Below are 23,982 nucleotides of genomic sequence, written 5' to 3'. Positions count from 1 at the left end.
TGATCAGCCATTATTATCGTCAACATGACAGGATTACGTGAACAATGACCATGCCTAAAGTACAATAACTGGCAGAATAAGCTGCATCTAAATGTCTTCATGATAATTGTATCTCAGTGACCCCCAGATATTACCCCTCAACAAAGTGTGTGAATTCAAACGCTGACCTATGAACAATATATTGTGGATGTTAGTTTACGAATGTTCTCTGAAGACAGGAAACTATGAGTGTTGGTGAGCTGCTGAGCTTATCTCACACAGTCTCTCGCTCTCCGCCTGAGTTCATGGGTTGGCCAATGGGCAGAGAGGGGCGGGACTTCTGGTGATAAGGATCAACAGTGACTCTGCTCGGTTATATTTATGCCTTGTGGTTTATGTCTTCGTTGGTTGATTCTCTGGTTCTTCTTTTTGTGTTTCCCCATTCTGTGATAGAAACAAAGTTAAGATAAAACTAAAGATGGCCGACCCACTCCTCTTAAAGATGGCCGACCCACTCCTCTTAAAGATGGCCGACCCACTCCTCCTAAAGATGGCCGACCCACTCCTCCTAAAGATGGCCGACCCACTCCTCCTAAAGATGGCCGACCCACTCCTCTTAAAGATGGCCGATCCACTCCTCTTAAAGACGGCCGACCCTCTCCTCCTAAAGATGGCCGACCCACTCCTCCTAAAGATGGCCGCCCCACTCCTCCTAAAGATGGCCGACTCACTCCATCTAGGTGGCTTTCACTGGGCTCTTCAAGCCCAGTGAAAGCAGGACACAGGGTGATGAAGTTCAAACCGGTTTATTGCGGATGTTGTCCCTGACACATGAAGATGGTGATCAATGCTGCCATCTAGGTGATCTCCTGAGTGGTTGTGGTGACGGCTGGTTTAACCTGTGAGCATTGACTAGCCAACGCACAACAGGTGTGCAGCCCCACCAGCCCCAGAGTCTCTCAGTCTGCCTCAGGCCAGGTGAGGCTGCTGAGACCAGCCGTCAGCCACAGCCCACAGGGACGGCAATGGAATTTACACCAATATGACAAAATAATTATTCTAAAATACAATCACCTTACCACATTTATTAATGAGATGATGAGATGAGATTTCCACTTTAATCTTACGTGTACAAATATGTTTTTTTAAATCAACTTCAATGTCTCATATCGACAAAAAGCTTTTTTATAGATTTGATTGGTTTTGTTTGTGCACCATTTAGCGAAGCCAGCCCCAGCCAGGAGGAGAAGGAGAACCGCCAACACCACGCCCTTCACCACGGCAACCTCCAGGTGGACGGACCTGTGGAATCCTGGAGTGAGAGAGAGAGAGAGAGAGAGAGAGAGCGAGAGAGAGAGAGAGAGAGAGAGAGAGAGAGAGAGAGAGAGAGAGAGAGAGAGAGAGAGAGAGAGGATAATGTTAGACTATAAGAGAATATATTAGATTAGATCATGTCAGACTAGTGTCTGGCTATAGCCATCAGTAGGACAGGGGGGGAGCTGATTTGCTGATTGTGAAAGGCTACAGCAAAATGTCCTCACATGTAGCTTCCTCCTTTTAGATATTCTCTGCAATAACCACTAACCGCAGTACACATCGCTTTCAAGTCCATATATATCCGCACTTCTCCCTCTCTCATTTACATGACATACAATCAACAATGGAGTAACTATAAAAAATGACCAAATGGGACAAAATGAGCTGAGAGAGGTGAAGGGGAGTGAGAGGGAGGGAGAGAGGTGAAGGGGAGTGAGAGGGAGGGAGAGAGGTGAAGGGGAGTGAGAGGGAGGGAGAGAGGTGAAGGGGAGGGAGGGAGAGAGGTGAAGGAGAGTGAGAGGGAGGGAGAGTGGTGAAGGAGTGAGAGGGAGGGAGAGGGAGGGAGAGAGGTGAAGGAGTGAGAGGGAGGGAGAGAGGTGAAGGGGAGTGAGAGGGACGGAGAGAGGTGATGGGGAGTGAGAGGGAGGCAGAGAGGTGAAGGAGTGAGAGGGAGGGAGAAAGGTGAAGAGGAGTAAGAGGGAGGCAGAGAGGTGAAGGAGTGAGAGGGAGGGAGAAAGGTGAAGGGATGGGAGAGGGAAGCAGAGAGTTGAAGGAGTGAGAGGGAGGGAGAGGGAGGGAGAGAGGTGAAGGAGTGAGAGGGAGGGAGAGAGGTGAAGGAGTGAGAGTGAGGGAGAGAGGTGAAGGGGAGGGAGAGATAGAGAGAGAGGGGAGCAGAGTGAGAGGGAGGGAGAGAGGTACAGAAATAGAAGACAGAGAGTTAATATGAATAGACCATAAGAGGTGGACATTGTGCTGAAACCAGTCTTCAGGAAACAGTTCAGACGCAAGGACTGAGAGCAGGAGGTGGACCACAGGTGTGTGTGTGTGTGCGCGGTCGTAAATATGTATGTCTGTATTGTGTATTGTGTGTGTATTGTGTGTGCGTGTGCGTGTACGTGTGTGAGTGTGTGTGAAAATGTCCTCGCATCGCTTTCAAGTCCATATACAGTATATCTGCACTTCTCCCTCTCTCATTTACATGACATACAATCAACAATGAAGTTATTATAAATAATGACCAAATGGGACAAAATGAGCTGAGAGAGGTGAAGAGGAGTGAGAGGGAGAGAGAGAGGTGAAGGGGAGTGAGAGGGAGGGAGAGAGGTGAAGGAGTGAGAGGGAGAGAGAGAGGTGAAGGAGTGAGAGGGAGGGAGAGAGGTGAAGGGGAGTGAGAGGGAGGGAGAGAGGTGAAGGAGTTAGAGGGAGGGAGAGAGGTGAAGGAGTGAGAGGGAGGGAGAGAGGTGAAGGGGAGTGAGAGGGAGGGAGAGAGGTGAAGGGGAGTGAGAGGGAGGGAGAGAGGTGAAGGAGTGAGAGGGAGGGAGAGAGGTGAAGGAGAGTGAGAGGGAGGGAGAGAGGTGAAGAGAGGTACATAAAATAAAGACAGAGAGAGAGTTAATATCAATAGACCATAAGAGGGTGGACATTGTGCTGAAACCAGTCTTCAGGAAACAATTCAGACGCAAAGACAAAGCAGGAGGTGGACCACAGGTGTGTGTGTGTGTTTATAAATCTGTGTGTCTGTATTGTGTGTGTATTGTGTGTGCGTGAGTGTGTGTGAATTTGTGCCTGATCGATATCAGTCTATTTGTTTGTGTTAATCACACTGATAGTGTGTGTTCTTGGCACTGGTTATCCCAGGTTGACCAGAGACCGTACCAGTACAGAAAGACCGTACCAGTACAGAGAGGCCATACCAGTGCAGAGACCAGTACCATTAGCTCTTCATCGTGAAGTTGGAGGACAAGATCCAGGTGTTCCAGTTCCTGGGGTGTTTGGCTGATTGTGAAAGGCTACAGTAATAGTCTTCACATTTTACTTCCTCCTTTTAGATTTTCTCTGCAATAACCACTAACCTCAGTTCACATCGCTTTAAAGTCGATATATATCTGCACTTTATCTGCACAAAAAAAAAAATGGGACAAAATCAGCTGTAGGAATAATTTTTCTTAGTAGTTAAATACCAGAGACCCTAAATATCACAACTCAACAAAGTGTGTGCGTTCGACAGATGAGCCATGAACAACAATGTGTGTGCGTTCAACAGATGAGACAAAAGATGTGTGTGTGTTCAACAGATGAGCTATGAGCCACAAAGTGTCAAAGTCAGTGGATGTTCTCAGAAAGTCGTCAGGGTTTTGAAGTGAGGGAGGGATGTTGGTTAAGGGTAAAGTCATCTTACTGTGCTCGAGTACATAAACACTCAGTTCACCCAATACTTACTGAATCTCCTCACCCACCAGATGGTGACATTTTTTCATTCCTGTCACTATCATGCATTTTATAATTTAATCATATACTTTTTATTTCTACAGCATTAGACCACAGCTTTCATTGTTGATTATCTTGTTAGGACACTTTTGAATAAAACAACGTTTTTTCCTCTTTCCTCCCATGATTTATGTTGCATCTAAACCAAAGTTTGTGAAACCTTCCCCCTACCTTTAAATCCCGCTCTCACTCCTTGCTCTCGTTCCAGCTCCACGCTGCGCTGCGCCTCCGTCACACTCTGCTGCTCGCTGCCCCCCGCGGAGGGGCAGGGCGGGGGGCCGCCCCCTCCGGGTTCTGTCTCTGGACCAGCTGCTGCTCCAGCTCCAGGATCTGCTGCTCATAGTTAAGACCTGCTGAAGGCCCAGGTTCCTCATCCTCAGGTGCGGCTTCACACTACACACATGATACAAACACCGGGCGCGGTCCATAACTTCAGTACACCCACAGAGAGAGAGAGGCACTAGCAGGGAGTGGTCAAGCAGGAGGAAAGTAGGCCGTTTTTGGAACGCACCCCAAAACACGACATTCAGTTACTAATACTCTGATTACTGAATATTGGAATGCACCAATAGAGTCGTTTTAGCCTTGGTAAAACCTAGGCTAAAACGGATTAAAGAAGCTATTAGCTGTCATAATGAAGCCATATGATGTTTGACTTATCTACATGCAAAGTACCACCATCTGCAAATGGCCAGTGAGAAACGATTGACTTTCAGACACGAGGAAATGTAAGCACAATTATGTAACCACGGGTGAAGGTCAAGTTTTCAAAGGAACTTTGGTGGCCCTATAGGTGAGATTGAGTTTTGCGGATCCCGTTCCCATAACGAGTGTTTCCCTGTTAATTGACATTACTATACTTAACACCACTGAAGACACATATTAACTGATTTACCTCTACGTTGTTTAGCATTTTTTTTACCTATAGCTGTACTACATTGCAATTAAACAATGTGTGATGCATGGAGAACAAATTACCACAAAGTTTCAAATTTGGGTTCAAAGAATGGATTAACTCCATAAAGTGTAAAGGTATGTGAGGAAACTTAAAAAAGCTAAATATGGCTAAAATATGGTCTACCTGCATACATAAATGAAAGATGGTCAAGAATTTGATATGAAATTAACTCTATTAATTTTGGAAATAAGGACACTAAAAGTAAGCTAAAAGGGCCAGCTTTAATGATTGCACCCATGATGATAATTTTGTATGCAGTTTAGACCTCTTCATTTTGAGAATCCATGTACGTCGAGGTTGATCAATGCTGCAGCAGAGCACTTGACGTCTCCCCCCCCCACCCCACCCCCATATTGGATTTAATCTAATAATCTGGTTGAAAACTAAATGTGTGGCTGAGGGCGCCCATAGGATGATCATATTTAATAAACATGAATTATTTTGCTTGTTGTTCGAATTCTATGATTTGTGGGAATTAAGGGTGCCACGAGAGGGCGTCCTCAACACATTTGTCACCCAAGGTGACAAATGTGATTGCTAACTACTTAGCAATCGCCAGAATGTCCTGGAGAAACGTGATGACCTTTTGGTGCTCCTCCATCAGCCCAGCACTTGGGACAACACAGAGGAAAGAGCGGACAAGCTGCTGACATGTTCTGAGTTTATTGATTTATATCATGAATCGCATTAAATAAGTGGATAGTAAAAACAATATGTATATGTGTGTGTATTATATATGTATATATATATATATATGTATATATACATACATACATACATACATACATACATACATACATACATACATACATACATACATACATACATACATACATACATACATACATACATACATACATACATACAGTGGGAGGCATAACTTTAGGCACCTTTGCTAAAGTTGACTAAAAAGAGGAATAAAAAAATTATCTTTTGGAAATTGATCTTAATGCCTTAATTAAACCATTGATGAAAAATCCAACCTTTAAGGACACCAATTTTCTTTTTGAATGAATAATGTATAGTAAATAAATAAATGTTCGCCCTTAAAATAGATGGTGCATAAGTATAGGCCCCTATTGTAAATTCCCATAGGGGCAGGAAGATTTTATTTTTTAAAAGCCAATTATTTCATGGATCCAGGATATTTATCCTGATTAAGTTCCCTTAGCCTTTGGAATTAAAATAGTCCCACATCAAATACCCTTCACTATACCGATTTGCATTGAGAAATCATTAGGCTAATTAAAAGCTGTATCCAAATGAAAATACACTGTATGCTCAGAATAAGGTAATAATTAAACTTTTATAGTTTAATAGCCTACTTGAAAGGTCTAAAACATTTCCCAAAAAGCTTTTTCTATGTCTAAATTGGGATATGCATACCTATAATACCTGTATTTTTATACAGATGCTTCACAAAAATACTTTTGTTCAATTCTATCTGACTTCTGCTATCTTAATAATAGCATTCGGAGCAGAGAGGACAACGACACACTTGGCAGCAGACAAAGTTCCTGCAGAGTTTCAGTGAATTCTGAAACTCTGAGGGGGATTATCTGCCTCCCATTAACTTTATCAGTATTTAAAATGGCTTCACTTTAACACAGCAGCCACCGATGATAAGAACATGACAGATCTTATTGCAAGCCTGCATGACCCATAGTCTGTAAAGATATGATTGCATAAATACTGTAAGCTAACAGTAGAAGAAAAGGCTCAAGAAAGACTGAGAAGCCTTGCCATCAAGAAACTAAAATGAAAAGTTTTTTTTTTTTAAACATAGCCTAGTAGGACCAGAATGGAGAAGAACACCAAACCTCACCGTTATTCAGCCAACCTTCAGTATATTCAGAATAAACAACAACATACAATAACGAAAGAAAATGCAAGTGCATACAACACTGAAATCATCAGAAATAGAAACTGAAAAGAACAAGATTCATCCATTAAGTCTGTTACAGACAAGAGACATGATGACGTCAGTGTTCCCTTATCTCGTCATCACTGGAGGAGGAAGAGGAGTCGCTGCTTGAGTTTGGTTCAGCCAACGACCTCGCTGTAGACGATCTCATGTTCCGGTCCAGGGGCTGACCTGTCACCCAGAAGAAGACCAGCAAACCTCAGATTCCCTTCATCATTTCACTAGTAGGCTTTAAGTGCCACTGAACTAGTGAACTAGTGAAACTGTTTTTGTTTTAAACATCTTATTATGTCTACTTGGTCTCAACATAGTATTCTATGCCATTCTGTCAGTTACTCAAATAATACATTATATTGAAAAACAGATTTAAAACCCTACGTTTTTGCGAGTCTCCGCCAAACAGTTTGTTGAAAATCAACTCTACTCTGAACTCCAGTTCATGTGCTCTTGAATGTCAGGGTTAAGGTGTGTGTGTGTGTGTGTGTGTGTGTGTGTGTGTGTGTGTGTGTGTGTGTGTGTGTGTGTGTGTGTGTGTGTGTGTGTGTGTGTGCGTGTGCGTGTGCGCGTGCATGCATGTGTGTGTGCGCGCGTGTGTGCGCGTGTGCGTGCGCGTGTGGTGCTTCTTTTGGGTCTACCAGCCTACCCATTGGACTGCAGCAAACGTTTCTCATCTAAACACATGCCACACCTGGTGGCATGTAATTAATCTTCCACTCTGAGATCAAATTGGAAATTTTTCGAAGATTTCGGTTCTGTTCCGTTTGGCGACTTATGATGATAAGTGGTAATTGCAATCTCTCCCGGTGAGCTCCACAGTGGGCTCCATTCCCTACGCCTAGTTGAACAGATTAGTAGTGCTCGAGTACCTTTTAGCGAAGACCAGCCCAGCCAGGAGGAGAAGGAACACAGCCCACAGCACCTTCAACACCACCGACACCGTCAGCCGCCAGCCAAACCTGCCTTTTTTTGTAAAACAACACATTCATGTCAGATACAATTAGATTAATTTAGATAACTTTGTTAATAACAGTAAGATTACATTCCATTATATAATGTGTTGGATACAGTTTGATTAGATTAGATGACATCATTTCAGAAACAATTACCTTAGATTACCTATAAAATGACTTTATTTTAGATACAATAAGATTTAATTAGATAACGTTAGACTATAATAGACTATATTAGATTAGATAATGTTAGACTATATTCGATTAGATAATGTTAGACTACAAGAGACTATATTAGAAAATGACAGACTAAAATAGTCTTTATTAAGAGATAGTGTTAGACTATAATACATTATATTACATTAGATGAGGGACCACCCTGACATTAGTGAACAAAGAGGAGCTCACTTTCCATCACGACCAGACTCCAAGGCGCAGAGGTTTTCAGCCCACTGGAGTCCAGAGAGCAGGTGTAATTCCCTGTGTCGTCATTGGTCAGATGGCTGAGGTGGAGGGCGGGGCATGTTTCTGATAGGGCGTGGCCGTTTCTGTACCAGTGGACGTCCAATTGGTGGAAGGAGCAGGCTGAGGTACAGGTGAGTGTGACCTGACCGCCCTCTTTCACCACATGGTCAGTGACGGAGCTTCTGACCTTCACATCCTCTCCATCTGTTGAAGACACAGTGAGACGGGCGTTCTTTACAACCGGACTGAATGACAGCATATACCCTTCAGTGGAAGAGTATATTCATCACCTCAGTTTGTAGATACAAGGAGTCTTACAATCTGTTGTATGTGCCTTTGCCAACTTCCCAGGCTCTTCCTGATGAAGCTCTTTGTGATCGAGTCCCTTTGATCCAAAGCGTCTTCCAGGACATCCAGAAACATCTCATGAGGAGCAGGTGGGTGAGGACATCTTGCTCAAGGTTGACTACAGGAAGCTACTAATCCCTCCCCAATGAGAACCAAGTCTAGTCTCTTCCTACAGCGTCCTGTTTCTCTGTCTTGATGATCTTTAAGGTGCAGTTCCTGACGAGGTCCCCCGGGTACAGGAACCTGCTGTTGTTCAGGCCCTTGCTGTCGTACACGTTGGGCCTGGTGCCGTGGCAGATCTCGTAATTGAACAACCAGACCACCCGCTCCACCCGGTCCACCACCGCGCGGGTCTCTTTGTGCACCTTGGGGTGGGTGAAGCTGCAGGGGATGGTGGCGGTGGAGCCCTCCACCACGCAGAAGGAGTCAGGGTACTCCACGTGCCAGTCAGGGTCCGCCCCCAGCGGCCCTGGAGGAAGCAGACAGTCGGGGTCACAACAGGGAGCCCGGTTTATATCATTTGATATCATATTATATCATATTTGATATCATATCATAAGCATAATGAATTATATAATATCGTATCGAATTACACACTTTATATATCAAGTTTTTTTTCTTTTATGTTATGAAAGCTCCTGGGGTGAGGCCCATTAAGAAAACAATGCATTATTATTATCATCAATATTATTATTATTATTATTATTATTATGATAACATATGGAACGATAAACTGATCAAAGTGTCCTTCTTTGTCTGTGTCTAGTGGTAGAGTTGAGGTCGCATTAGAGTCTAAAAAGAGCTCTATGACCCAAAAGGCCAGCTGGATCCAGTTTGTGTACGGACACGTTCCAGGTAGTAAACAGAAGAAGCATTACAGCTTACCAGCTAGCAGCAGGAGCACAGAGAGGGTCCATGGATTCATCTTCATCTGCTCCGTAGCTGCCTCTCTGTGTCTGGTTATTAACGCCACTTGGACAGGGGGAGGGCTGATTGGCTGATTGTGAAAGGCTACAGAAATAGTCTTCACATGTAGCTTCCTCCTTTTAGATATTTTCTGCAATAGCCAATAACCTCCCTTCACAATGTTTAAATACCATATATAGCTTCCCTTCTCCCTCTCTCATTGACATGACATCCTATCAACAGTTCAGTTCATATTGGCCCAGTAGAACATCCCTATAGACCCATTATCAACGTGTTTTATAGAAGTAGTCCCTTTGCTTTGGATTGATACAACTTGGACTCGATCGTAAAAAGCATAATTTGAAGTAGAGTTCGACTTTCTATTATTCTATTGAACAACCGTTATGTCTTTATTTAGATCCGGGATAACTTCATAAACAGGAGGATTCATCAAACTTAGAGACTAGAAGTTAGGGATGCACGATGGGCCACAATGTACCCAGCCAACATCGGTCAGAGGTGGAGTATCTCCAGTGTACATAACTGTAGTCAAATTTGAAAAGATAAACACCACATTCAGTCATTCATACTGTATAGATGATAAACCATACATTCAGTCATTCATTCATACTGTATATATGATAAACCCTTCAGTCATTCATGCTGTATAGATGATAAACCTTACATTCAGTCATTCAAACTGTATGATAAACCCTACATTCAGTCATTCATACTGTATGGATGATAAACCCTACATTCAGTCATTCATACTGTATAGATAATAACCCTACATTCAGTCATTCATACTGTATAGATGATAAACCCTACATTCAGTCATTCATACTGTATAGATAATAACCCTACATTCAGTCATTCATACTGTATAGATGATAACCCTACATTCAGTCATTCATACTGTATAGATGATAACCCTACATTCAGTCATTCATACTGTATAGATAATAAACCCTACATTCAGTCATTCATACTGTATAGATCAGGCATCTCCAAACGGCGGACCGCGGTCCGGGTCCGGACAAAGTGACGGTCCTATCCGGACCCATGACCAATTGAAAATAATAATTTAAAAAAAAAAATGTATTTTTTTTTTTTATGATTTCACTATACAAAGCATGATTATGTTAGTAAAATCATTTCTCACTGAAATACAAATTGAAAGGCAGAATAGTCTGTAGTACAGCATAAAAACAGCAAAAAGCAATGATCTTCACAGAGAGAAGGTCATGCACTCACCGAATTCCCCCCCCTCCCTCAGTCTGTCACGGCATGTGCGTAATAGCGTCACTCAAAAAATAGCAAATCAAATTTTATTGTTTACCGGAAGAGCAAATGGCTTGCTCGAAAATAAGGAAAGTTGACCCCGAAAACAGACTTTTTAAAGATGATGTTCATTGTTGTGTCTTTTACGTGTTGAAACCGTGACGCTGATAAAAAGTGGGAATATTAAGCGGCATTACGAATCCAAACACAGATCCTTCGAGGAAAAGTATCCCCAGAAGTCAGAAGTAAGAGCGTGGAAAATATCCGAGCTGAGAGGCTGAGAGCTCAGTATGAGAGGTCTACGCGTGTCTTCACACACTAATTTACAGGCCAGCAACGTGCAAATGAATGCTCACTTAAGATTGCATGGATTTTGGGGCAACATAAAAAAACTTTCAGTGACACGACTGTTGTGAAGGAGTGCTTCAACGCCGCTGCCGAGACGTTACTTGAAGGTAAACAAAGGGATGAATTGTGTGAAAAGCAAATCCCAATGTGAGCTGCAACGACAACCAGAAAATCCGAAATTTTATCAGATGACGCACTGTCACAGCTTCATGCGGCTGTTCAGAGTGGCCCATCCTTAGCCATTGATGAGTCTTCAGATGTAACGGATAATGCCCAGCTTTTGGTTTATGTGTGATTGTTTCATCAAGACAAGAAAGAGATCTGTGAGGACCTGTTGGGTCTAACACCACTTGAGACACTGTTTTGCTTACTTGAAGTGAAGGTCTAATGCTCTTTTTGTTTTTATTTGAAATGTAGGTCTGGTGTACCTGTTTTGCTTACTTGAAATGTAGGCCCAATGCACTTTGTGTTTATTTGAAGTGTAGGCCTAGTGTTCCTGTTCTGCTTAGTTCACATGTAGGCCTTATGCACTTTTTATGTTCGTTTGAATTGCAGGCCTAATGTACCTGTTTTGTTTACTTGAAATGGTAATATGCGTTACTTTGTCTTACTAGTTTTTCATGGTTAAAAGTAAGCTATTTGGAAAATAGCTTGAAAATAAATACATCTGAAATTATAAGGTAATATGCCGTGTTGATTGTATTTGACAAAAGAAGGCTATTAGGACGTGGTAGGTTCGGACGTTTCTTGGAAGGAATTTTTAGTAACCGGACCTTGTTCAATTTTAATTGAAGACCCCTGGTATAGATGATAACCCTACATTCAGTCATTCATACTGTATAGATGATAACCCTATATACATTCAGTCATTCATACTGTATAGAGTGGCGAAGTCACGCCTCTTCCGGTAGGGCTCATGGGACCTATGAGATCGAAAAATATGAATGGGTGTCAATGGAGAGAAAATAATTATTTTCTGGTCCCAGTCTTTATATGCCCTGGATTACACATATGTTGTTTGTGGATTTAAATGATAATTTTTCAAAGAAAGAGAACTAAAAATGTTCGTGAAGAAGTTTGATAATTTTAGGTTTTACGTGAGGCCGCTTTGTGAACTACAGCTCTTCGCTGCTCTAGACGCATATGATATACGTCACCACACCCGCCCTTGGAACTCGGCACAGAGATGGCGATCTCTCTGCCCCACTTCACCGCTTTTTCCAAGGGGAGGATAAAAGCATCGAAAGAGGTGAAAACCATTATAAGTCGGGGCACGTGCAGAGTTTCAGTTATGCCGATGGGAAGATTGTCGGTCTTCTCCACGCCAGTCGCAGGGAGCGTGACGTCACATACGAGCCGTGTAGTCTTTCTCGTTGTGTTTTCTCTACAGCCTTTATCTGAACAATTGCACAATAAACGGTCGAACTCTTTGCATGAAAAATTATCCTTTAAATCCACAAACAACATATGTGTAATCCAGGGCATATAAAGACCGGGACCAGAAAATAATTATTTTCTCTCCATTGACACCCATACATATTTTTCGATCTCATAGGTCCCATGAGCCCTACCGGAAGGGGCGTGACTTCGCCACTCTACAGATGACGCTCTGAATCGGATCAAATTGAAAATAGTTTCACACGTCCGGTTTTCTTCCTACTATGTGACCCTGGAGGCCTGGAGGCGAGGTTATTTTTTGCAGGGTGGTAGCGGGAAGCTCGTGAATATTCATGAGGGAACTCATCCCTCATTGGCTGGGACTTGGCTCGCTGGGACTTTGTCAGAGGGCTTGTGAAAACAGAGGGCTTGTGAAAATCACGAACGCAAATAAATGAAACGTTGTTATAAATCAACACAAATCATTGTATCAATAGTGTGACACATGTTATACAGTAGTTGTTTTTAGACGAGTTAGCATTAAGAGCTAACGTTTGTTTTGGCACTTACAGAAATATAGAGTTGCCGTGTAGTAGGTGGATTGATAGGTGAAAATCAATATTAAAGTTCATTTAGCCCTACGCGAAAATATTCTATGGATAGGCCTACAGATTTTATGGCCCTTCTTTTTATAATGTAATTGGTTGTGGGGTGTGGCAGAACCACTATGAACAAATATCAGAAATCATACGGTTTATTCTTATCCATCTACACCTAACCTCCAGCAGCTCCATCTCCTCAAAGTTGACATGGGTCTGGCAAATGTTGCAAGCTTTGATAAATCCTGCCATTGTGCTCACTACTTCTAGAAACAGAACAGAATGGAATCTTAATGGAAATATCAAGGCATGGATGGACAACAATTAGAAAAAAACTTGGAAACAATCACCAGCTGCCGAAAGCACTGCGATGCGCTATACATAACGTTATAAAATATAATAAATAAATAAAACTATTTACTACAGTAGCCCAGGCTGTGACACATAACAGTTTCACAGGGTATTTTAGACGAGTGAGCTAACGTTTGTACTTACAGAAAGGTAGCTATAGAGTTGCCGTATAGTAGGTGGGTATCATGTGTCACATTATTGCTAAAATGATTCGTGTTAATTTATAACAACGTTTAATTCATTTGCCGATACGCTATACATAACGTTATAAAATATAATAAATACAAAAAGGATTTACTACAGTAGCCCCCGTGACACATACGTTTCACAGGGGCTTTTAGACAAGTGAGCTAACGTTTGTACTTACAGAAAGGTAGCTATAGAGTTGCCGTGTAGTAGGTGGGTATCATGTGTCACATTATTTATGTTGATTTATAACAACGTTTAATTCATTTGCGTTCGTGATTTTCAGTTTTCACACAAGCCCTCTGACAAAGTCCCAGCGAGCCAAGTCCCAGCCAATCAGGGATCAGTTCCCTCATGAATATTCACGAGCTTCCCGCTACCACCCTGCAAAAAAAAAAATCGCGGCCTGGAGGGGCTCCGTAGATACTAGAACACCGTCAAACCTCTCGGACTCCCCTTGGAAAAAAACTAACAATATCAAACTTCTTCAAGAAAATGTTGAGTTTTCTTTGCATGAAAAATTATCATTTAAATCCACGAACAACATATGTGTAATCCGGGGCATATAAAGGCTGCGACCAGAAAATAATTACTTTCTCTCCATTGAAACGATTGAAACCCAGTCATATTTTTTCGATCTCATCCCAAGGTCTCTACCGGAAGGGGTGTGACTTCACCACTCTATTCTAAAAATGCTTAGGAAAGGTGCCTCGATGCTTCCTTTGACCCTCCTTTAGCATAGGTTACTCCTGAGCTTCCTTTGCAAAAGGAAAGGAGATAGTGGCATCTTCGTTTACCGACTCTACGCGAAGACGCATGAGAGACGCGGTAAAGCAGAAGAATAGAAGAGAAGAAAATACAATTGATAATAATGGTTACCAATTCCAGAAACATAATTATTTGAATATAAATGAGCCCATAAGTAAGTAGTAAGCCCATAAAATACACCATAAGAAAAGAAAATGCCAACTTCACATTTAAGAAAGACTACAGGGGGCAGTTAATTTCAACATCAACATAAATTTAGCCTCTTCTTTTTCACATGTGAATTGGAATTCAAGTGGCCTAAAATATTCCGGTTGGCCTAGTCCGACCTAAGTGATTCTCAGTGTCGGCAAAAACCTGATTGAAATCAATACAAGAAAGCATGGATCAAAGAGCGCTTGTTTTAGTCAATCTTCGGAAAATTGTAGTTTCACAAAAGAGACGCTGGAGGGCAGCAATACTCGCCGTCGCGCAATGACTTTGGTTAGGAAGAGTGGTATGGAAGCATATATGTAGCAAAATTCAAATGGCAATGCAATTTGGAATTACATTATGCATTTGACAATCCATTATGCAATTTTATAATGTAATTTGTAAATACGTTATTCATAGTGTATTTTAAAATGCAAAGTGACAATGCAATCCTCAATTAAATTTGCAAAAGTTCTAACAATACAAATAGAATAACATTTTGTCAAATTCTTTGAGTTCCTTTATACAAATTGAAAAGCTATAGCGTCCCCGTGATTGCAATCCACTTCGCCACGCTCCATGTGTTGCGATATTCAAATGACATTTCAATCCGCAAAACGGAATCCAAAACGGAATCCAAAGAGGGAATCCAAAGAGGAATCCAAAGAGGAATCCAAAGAGGAATCCAAAAAGTCAATATGCAAAGTGGCAAACGTATCAGCCAATCAGCGTCTGGGCGGGAACTACGTCACTTGCTCGTAATTTCCTTGTTCACTTCTAGTTCGTATGTGTCAGGTCCATGGTCACCGATGGAGATTATTGATACGCTCCGAAGTTTGGCCGATGATGTGGAGAACAATCGTGTTGAAGACACAGATGCAGTAGATAGAGTGCGTGTTCTGGGAGATAGGATAGACGATTTATCCTCACGGGTACGTTTTGACGCCAGTGTGGTAAACAAAGATTTCCAAAGTGCTACAGGCACTGGGTGCGAAACATAGGGTCGGGAGACCCACCGTCTCCACCCACTCCTCACCTACAAAGCTCTCCAGAACCTAGCCCCCAGTTACCTCTGGGACCTCCTCCAAGAATACACTCCCTCCCGCTCCCTCCGGTCAACCTCTGCTGGACAACTATGTATCCCCACATCACGACTCATTACGAATGGGTGCCCGGTGTTTCAGTTCAAGTGGTGACCGGTTTAACTGGTGACTTTCAGCCGAATGCTTCGCTTGTTGTCGTGGCTACGCCAGATGTTCGAAATCGGGACCAGACACGTAGCTGTCCTTGCGATTGCCTCTTTGATTTGTTATTCAATAAAATGTCAAAAACATTACAATCTCATTTGTTTTTGGAGTGTAATTGGAAGAAACTTGTCACGTAGAACCGCTCTAAGCCGAAATAAATGGAAAATGAATGTTTAAAATATGATACATTACGGGATTCGAATTCATACCATTGGGGAAAAAAAAAATAACAATCCGCAATTCCATTCCATTGTGCCGTTGACCCACTGGGGAAATAACCGCCGTAGTATAATAGAATTCGCAAATACTTCTTGAAAACACGAAAGGCAGCCAGATCAACTTGTGACCCTACTTTCCATGTAGTTATGACCATGCATTGGTAGCGTATCCCAAAAATAAGACGCCTTTACATCCAGTTAATCCAAACCTAATGTTGTGTTGCCCTCCACTGCTTGAAACTAGCCAAAAACACTGTTATGCGCTCATTCGATCATTTCGGTCGCCTGATGTGGTGTTGTCGCGTCCTCCTTCTTTATATCCTCTCTGTAAGCAAAGCAGCGACTTCGGAAATCAATGTGACGCAAGGCGATACCACTTTGAGACACAACGTTTATTCACATGAAAACATACATTACGAGATTCGAACTCGTACCATTGTGGGGAAAAATATAACAATCCGCAATACCATTCCATTGTGCCGTTGACCCACTGGGAAATTCGCCGCCGCAGTAGGCCTATACCTAGGGCCTACTAGAATTCGCAAATACTTCTTGAAAACACGAAAGGCAGCCAGATCAACTTGTTGTGACCCTACTTTTTATGTAGTTATGACCATGCATTGGTCGCGTTTCTAAAAAATAAGACGCCTTTACATCCAGTTAATCCAAACCTAATGTTGTGTTGCCCTCCGCTCTTGAAGCGTGGTAAGGTTAGTTTTATATTGGACGTTGGAAACGCGACCAATGCATGGTCATAACTACATAAAAAGTAGGGTCACAACAAGTTGATCTGGCTGCCTTTCGTGTTTTCAAGAAGTATTTGCGAATTCTAGTAGGCCCTAGGTATATGCCTACTGCGGCGGCGAATTTCCCAGTGGGTCAACGGCACAATGGAATGGTATTGCGGATTGTTATATTTTTCCCCACAATGGTACGAGTTCGAATCTCGTAATGTATGTTTTCATGTGAATAAACGTTGTGTCTCAAAGTGGTATCGCCTTGCGTCACATTGATTTCCGAAGTCGCTGCTTTGCTTACAGAGAGGATATAAAGAAGGAGGACGCGACAACACCACATCAGGCGACCGAAATGATCGAATGAGCGCATAACAGTGTTTTTGGCTAGTTTCAAGCAGTGGAGGGCAACACAACATTAGGTTTGGATTAACTGGATGTAAAGGCGTCTTATTTTTGGGATACGCTACCAATGCATGGTCATAACTACATGGAAAGTAGGGTCACAAGTTGATCTGGCTGCCTTTCGTGTTTTCAAGAAGTATTTGCGAATTCTATTATACTACGGCGGTTATTTCCCCAGTGGGTCAACGGCACAATGGAATGGAATTGCGGATTGTTATTTTTTTTTTCCCCAATGGTATGAATTCGAATCCCGTAATGTATCATATTTTAAACATTCATTTTCCATTTATTTCGGCTTAGAGCGGTTCTACGTGACAAGTTTCTTCCAATTACACTCCAAAAACAAATGAGATTGTAATGTTTTTGACATTTTATTGAATAACAAATCAAAGAGGCAATCGCAAGGACAGCTACGTGTCTGGTCCCGATTTCGAACATCTGGCGTAGCCACGACAACAAGCGAAGCATTCGGCTGAAAGTCACCAGTTAAACCGGTCACCACTTGAACTGAAACACCGGTCATTCAGCTGTTCTGCACCCAGGCTCTGGAACTCCCTCCCCCCACACATAAAACAGTCTGACACAATAGAAAGTGACGTAGTTCCCGCTGGTGGCTGATACGTTTGCCACTTTGCATATTGACTTTTTGGATTCCTCTTTGGATTCCTCTTTGGATTTCCTCTTTGGATTCCGTTTTGGATTCCGTTTTGCGGATTGAAATGTCATTTGCATATCGCAACACACGGAGCGTGGCGAAGTAGATTGCAATCACGGGGACGCTATAGCTTTTCAATTTGAATAAAGGAACTCAAAGAATTTGACAAAATGTTATTGTATTTTTATTGTTATAACTTTTGCAAATGTAATTGAGGATTGCATTGTCACTTTGCATATTAAAATACACTTTGAATAACGTGTTTACAAATTACATTATGAAATTGCATAATGCATTGTCAATTGCATAACGTAATTACTTATTGAATTGCAAATTGCAAATTGCATTGCCATTTGAATTTTGCTACATATATGCTTCCATAGAGTGGAGTCGAATTCATTTTAAACAGCGCTGACTTTTCCTATGTTCGAAAGGAAGCACCTTTTCATCTCTCCTTGACCCGATGACGTTTTCCGGAAAGGAATGGAGGCATAAAGGTTAGGAGATTTGACCTTAGATTTGAAGGGAATTTTGATTCCCTTCAAAATTTGCAAAAAAGCAGGGGGATGGAAACCCAGCTACTGTCGGTCGATAAAGTATACACGAAATGTATCTCTGAAATAAATGAGAATGGATAATGGATAAATAACGTTGAAATTAAAACAATTGGCCTATCTTTAACCACAGCCTACATGGGGGGATAAATACATTCAAAATATTTATTAACCTACCGTACTTAGGGTACATCTTGTATCATCTTTTATTATAGGCTATGCCAGCCCACCATGTCACGTCAAACTGGAAAAACACGTCTGTAATATTCAACATCAGAGCTAAACTAGCATCCACTTGGAGTTGGCAAACTCATCACCACATCATCCTAGATAACGTCAGATATCAGACAGTAGCTGCACTCCCGCTCCCCACCACCGGGGGGCGCTCTAAGCTGGGGTCAAGCAGCTGCCATGTGTCGTGACCGTGTTTGACTCAGAGCTTATGAGTGGTGTTTACGTTCTGAGACAGGAACACGTTGAAATAACTGTTGTTGTTTCATTGTTGCCAATAACACACATGCACGTACGAGCACACACGCACACACACACACACACACACACACACACACACACACACACACACACACACACACACACACACACATGTCTCACAAACAAACACACACACCATAATCACAGACACACGCAACTCCTTGAAAGAAAACACACAAACTCAACAGATATGCACATGCGCACATGCACTCGCACAAACACACACACACGTCACACACGCACACATACAAATTACATACATTGCCATGCGCATATCCACACACACACACACATACATCCATCCATAGTTGTCATGTTACAGTGTATGTCCTAAATGTTAAGCAAGAAATAGCTGCTCTCATAAACTCATAACAGAGACATAACTCAGATAAGTGTGGGAACGCGTCTGAATGTCGTCATACATCAAAACATTATTCAGAACTAGAGCTAGAATCACTGCGCGGTGCTTCAGGCCTTGATAGAGGCCTACTTTGGCTATCCTCAAAAACACGTAACCTGGTAACATATGCTACTCTTGGTATGCTACAGCTACGTATGTTTAAGCACCTGCTAGAATTGCGTACCATAAAGTAGGCTACAAATTGTGTATCCTAAAGCACATGCTACAGCTATGTAAGCTTAAGCACATGCAGAAGCATGGGTACGACACAGCTACGTAAGCTAAAGCATGGGTATGCCACAGCTAAGTTTCGCTCCACGTGAGGGTGTGTGTGTGTGTGTGTGTGTGTGTGTGTGTGTGTGTGTGTGTGTGTGTGTGTGCGTGTGTGTGTGTGTGTGTATGTGTGTGTGTATCCAGACATAGTGTACATTTCTCACATCCATCTTCCATGTATATATATCCACGCTGCAAGTACTGTACACACAAGCACTCTATCTCACACTTCCTCTCTCTCACACACACACACACACACACACACACACACACACACACACACACACACACACACACACACACACTCCTGGTAGCGGTTTCTTGTAAGTGGTTGTGTTGCGTAACCCCAGACTTTGGGTTCACTCTTATCCACAGCAAGCTGTCAAGATGTTTATGTTTGGTCGTTAACGTTTTACGGTTTCATCAATGATTTCATCTTCTTGACTCAAATAAAAATTCATAATGAAATGTTAGTAGGCCTACTATTCGAAAGACGTCTCCCGAATTCGATTTGATTTTACTTCCTTTTATTTGACCCAATGCTTTGCTGGGAGGTTCACCCTTTCACCCTTCCCCCAAGGACCTTCAACCCTACCACCCGAGGGCTTAAACAGAGTTTAACCCTGCTAGTGTCAGTATAGTGAGGCATGTTTACCCACACATGCATGAATCATTTAACTGATTAAAGCAGACCTGGACAGTCTGAACATTGTCGCTGCTCATGCCTGTTAATGCGTGTTGGTTGTATGTCACTAGGGGATGTTTTGTAACTCTGCTGACTGAGCCTCGTCACTGCTGGAACAGAGACGCGATTCTCGATGAGACCTGGTTAAATAAAGAGGATATAACTTCCTCTCTGCGTAGCACCTAGTTTCACAACTTTGCATCATGCTAACATGCTAAGCTGCAGCTAAAGGCCAAAACAAACAGGCGTCTACATCTGTGAGTCGATGTAGCATGTTCAACGTGTAAAGACAAGACCACAGGTGGACGTACCGGACGTTAATATGTGAATGTGCTCAAATTCACCTTCTACCTGATCACAGCTGCATGGCGATTTTCTGAATCCTTTTCACTGATTGGCTCAGAGGACGTTCTGTGTCTCCAGGTAAGTATGGCGTCAAGAAAATCCTCTGTGAGCTGGCTACACTTACCCACAATCCTTTTCTCTTCGGAGGTCGACCAGGACAGAATGAAGCCCTCTCCACGTTACAGCCGAGCAGAGTTTCAGCCGAGTTTGAGTCCACAGACTCCGTCCATGGCAGATACATCCGGGCTTCCAAAATCAGGTTTCGGAGGCAGAGGGACAAAAATAGTTAACAAAAAACAAGTGCACATGTGTACAAACTGTTGCTGGACCAACGTCCGGATGACAATATTCAAACCAATTCTGCCCGTGCCTCCATGTTTCCCTGGCCCTCGGACGCAGAGTAGGCAACACAACAACAACATGTCCTGGTCCTTAGACCGGACGTTGTAAAGACATTAGCTTGTTCTTTTCTGTGAGAGTGCTCCCTCCCCTCACCCACACACACACACACATATACATACAAACACGCAAACACACCCATATCCATACACACGTGTACATATACATGTAAACACCAACTGGGAGGACATGTTTGGGGAAGGTAGCACACAGAGTCCGTCTGAGAGAAGAACAACAACATTCCACTAATCAACAGTGTGTGCGTGCGTGTATTTGTCCGTGTGTGTGTGTGTCTGTCTGTGTGTGTGTGTGTGTGTCTGCGTGTGTGTTGACTGTCGCCTGCGCATTGAGAACAACAAGCAGCAGTCCCTAATGACATTAGAATCCTCAAACCTAAATCCCAAAAAGGCAACAATCATTAAATAGAAGAGAAACACAAGCTCGCGACAGAAGGCCCTTCTCACTGCACTGCAGTCTAAATGTGTAAATGTCTAAGGTGATGTCTGCCGTGTAACAACACGAATGCACCACGCTCAGAGCAGCTCCAGGTGAAGGGTCGGGGACTGGACCCTGGCTGTTTGTGCAGGCCTGTTGATGCAGGAGCCGCTTTACCGGCCGGTTATTTATAATGGGCCCTCGTTCCTAGAACCCCCCCCCCCCCCCCCCGCTCAACGTTTGGAAAGACCGAAATAGACCGAACCCGGGTTCATCGGCCCGTCTGAGCCGGGGGGATCGATGCTCTGTGGTTTGGACCCGGGTCTGGTCTGGGGGGTTATTTACAGGGCACACAGTGTCTGTGACGACAGCCAATAACAGGTCATCTTTTAAAATACTCCGTCTAAAATAATCAGTCCTGCACATCACATGATCCCTACAAATGTGTGCGTGTGTGTGCCTGCATGCGTGCGTGTTTGTGTTTGCGTGTGCATGTTTGTACAATACATTGTTTTCACGAAGACCACCCTTTGACCCAATTGGCCGCTCCTCTTGGTGGACCCGTGCAGGTAGATGACCAGAGGTGAACCTCCAGGCACAGGCTCCTCCCCCTTCCCCACCAGTCAGGTGTGTTTGTTTAGTGACGGCCTCCCGGTACATCACGCCACCTCACCTCCGCTGGCGGACACCAGCTGTACAGGCCGGGGTCGGGGTCAGGGTTAGGGTCAGGGTTAGGGTTAGGGTTATGGTTAGTGCATCTGTGTATGTATGTGCAATAGGAGCCATGCACACACAGATGCACCATTACTGAGCTACATGTTGTGTGATGCTACATGATGCTACATGCTACGTGATGCTACCCGTTGCGGCCTGATGCCGTGTGTCGCGTTGCCATGCTAGCCTCGTGAAGCCAGCCTAACTCTCGTGAGATGTGGCGCGGGGGTACCTGATGCTACCTGACGCTATATTAGGCTACATAATGCTAGATGACGCTACATCACACCTCATCATGCTACATAATGCTAGGTGACGCTACATCACACCTCATCATGATACATAATGCTAGATGACGCTACATCATACCTCATCATGCTACATAATGCTAGATGACGCTACATCACACCTCATCATGCTACATAATGCTAGGCGACGCTACATCACACCTCATCATGCTACATAATGCTAGGTGACGCTACATCACACCTCATCATGCTACATAATGCTAGGTGACGCTACATCACACCTCATCATGATACATAATGCTAGGCGACGCTACATCATACCTCATCATGCTACATAATGCTAGGTGACGCTACATCACACCTCATCATGCTACATAATGCTAGGCGACGCTACATCACACCTGATAATGCTACATAATGCTAGGTGACGCTACATCATACCTCATCATGTTACATAATGCTAGGTGACGCTACATCACACCTCATCATGCTACATAATGCTACGTGATGCTACATATTACCCCATGATGCTACATAATGCTAGGTGACGCTACATCACACCTCATCATGCTACATAATACTACGTGATGCTACATATTACCCCATGATGCTACATAATGCTAGGTGACGCTACATCACACCTCATCATGCTACATAATACTACGTGATGCTACATATTACCCCATGATGCTACATAATGCTAGGTGACGCAACACGGCAATAATGCTAGCTGTTTTGAGCGTGTTTACCACCGAGAGCGAACTCCCTGCTCCCGCCCCAACACGCGGGCCGTTCCTGGGTGAGTCAGCGTGGTGGTGGGGGTTAGGGTGTGTGCGGTTCACTGGGTGTGTGTATGTGGTTAAGGGGGAGGGGGGGGGGGGTGGAGTTCCAGATTCTCAGAAACACTAACTGACCAGCACACATGTTGTGTTGAAATCCTGGCCTGCAGCCGGGGTGTGTTTTTTTGTGTGTGTGTGTGTGTGTGTGTGTGGTGTGTGTGTGTGTGTGTGTGTGTGTGTGTGTGTGTGTGTGTGTGTGTGTGTGTGTGTGTGTGTGTGTGTGTGTGTGTATGCGCCTGCATGTGTGTGTGTTTGTCTGGCTGTTGTCCCAATAGTCGCCTAAATGACAGCCACTGGAGAGTTATACCTGGCAACCGACTGTTTTCAATAGAACAGTGTGTGTGTGCGTTTTTATCTGTGTTTGTGTGTTTCTTTCTCTGTGTGTGTAAGTGTACAACCCCAGCCTATCAATATAAATGTATCTTAAGAGTTAAAAAAAAATCATATTTACATCAAACTATAATAACTAGTATCCATGCCATCCAAACAGCTCCACGTGCACGTGGTCTGGTGGGATTCAACCTCAACACGTCAGTGAAGGCTCAGAGCTCCAACAAGGTCGAGACCCCAGCGGCGGCGGTGCACGGGGCTGTGATGTCTGTGGTGTTGTTCCAGCGTCGCCTTGGGTCTGATCACATGACCTCCTGGGAGCTCTCCAGGACACACTCCCAGTTCCACCACTCTCCAGGACACACTCCCAGTTCCACCACTCTCCAGGACACAGTCCCAGCTCCACCACTCTCCAGGACACACTCCCAGTTCCACCACTCTCCAGGACACACTCCCAGTTCCACCACTCTCCAGGACACACTCCCAGTTCCACCACTCTCCAGGACACACTCCCAGTTCCACCACTCTCCAGGACACACTCCCAGTTCCACCACTCTCCAGGACGTGACTCGACTG

At 43.5% G+C, this 23,982-nt stretch overlaps 1 protein-coding gene across 1 annotated transcript in view; it reads left to right on the top strand.

Moving 5' to 3' along the window:
- Window positions 1-23,712: 23,712 nt before the first annotated feature.
- The window catches only part of LOC132459602 (atrial natriuretic peptide receptor 1-like), a 9,494-nt gene continuing 9,224 nt past the window's right edge, over window positions 23,713-23,982 (top strand). Inside the window, exon 1 of the mRNA XM_060054248.1 lies at window positions 23,713-23,970. Within this exon, the coding sequence (XP_059910231.1) occupies window positions 23,713-23,970 (258 nt within the window). The remainder of the gene's footprint in view (window positions 23,971-23,982) is intronic.

This window comes from Gadus macrocephalus, chromosome 6 (assembly GCF_031168955.1).
Source record: "Gadus macrocephalus chromosome 6, ASM3116895v1".
NCBI classification, from domain to species: Eukaryota; Metazoa; Chordata; class Actinopteri; order Gadiformes; family Gadidae; genus Gadus; species Gadus macrocephalus.
Note: the sequence above shows the minus strand (reverse complement) of the source record. Positions and strands in the feature narration are given on the sequence as shown.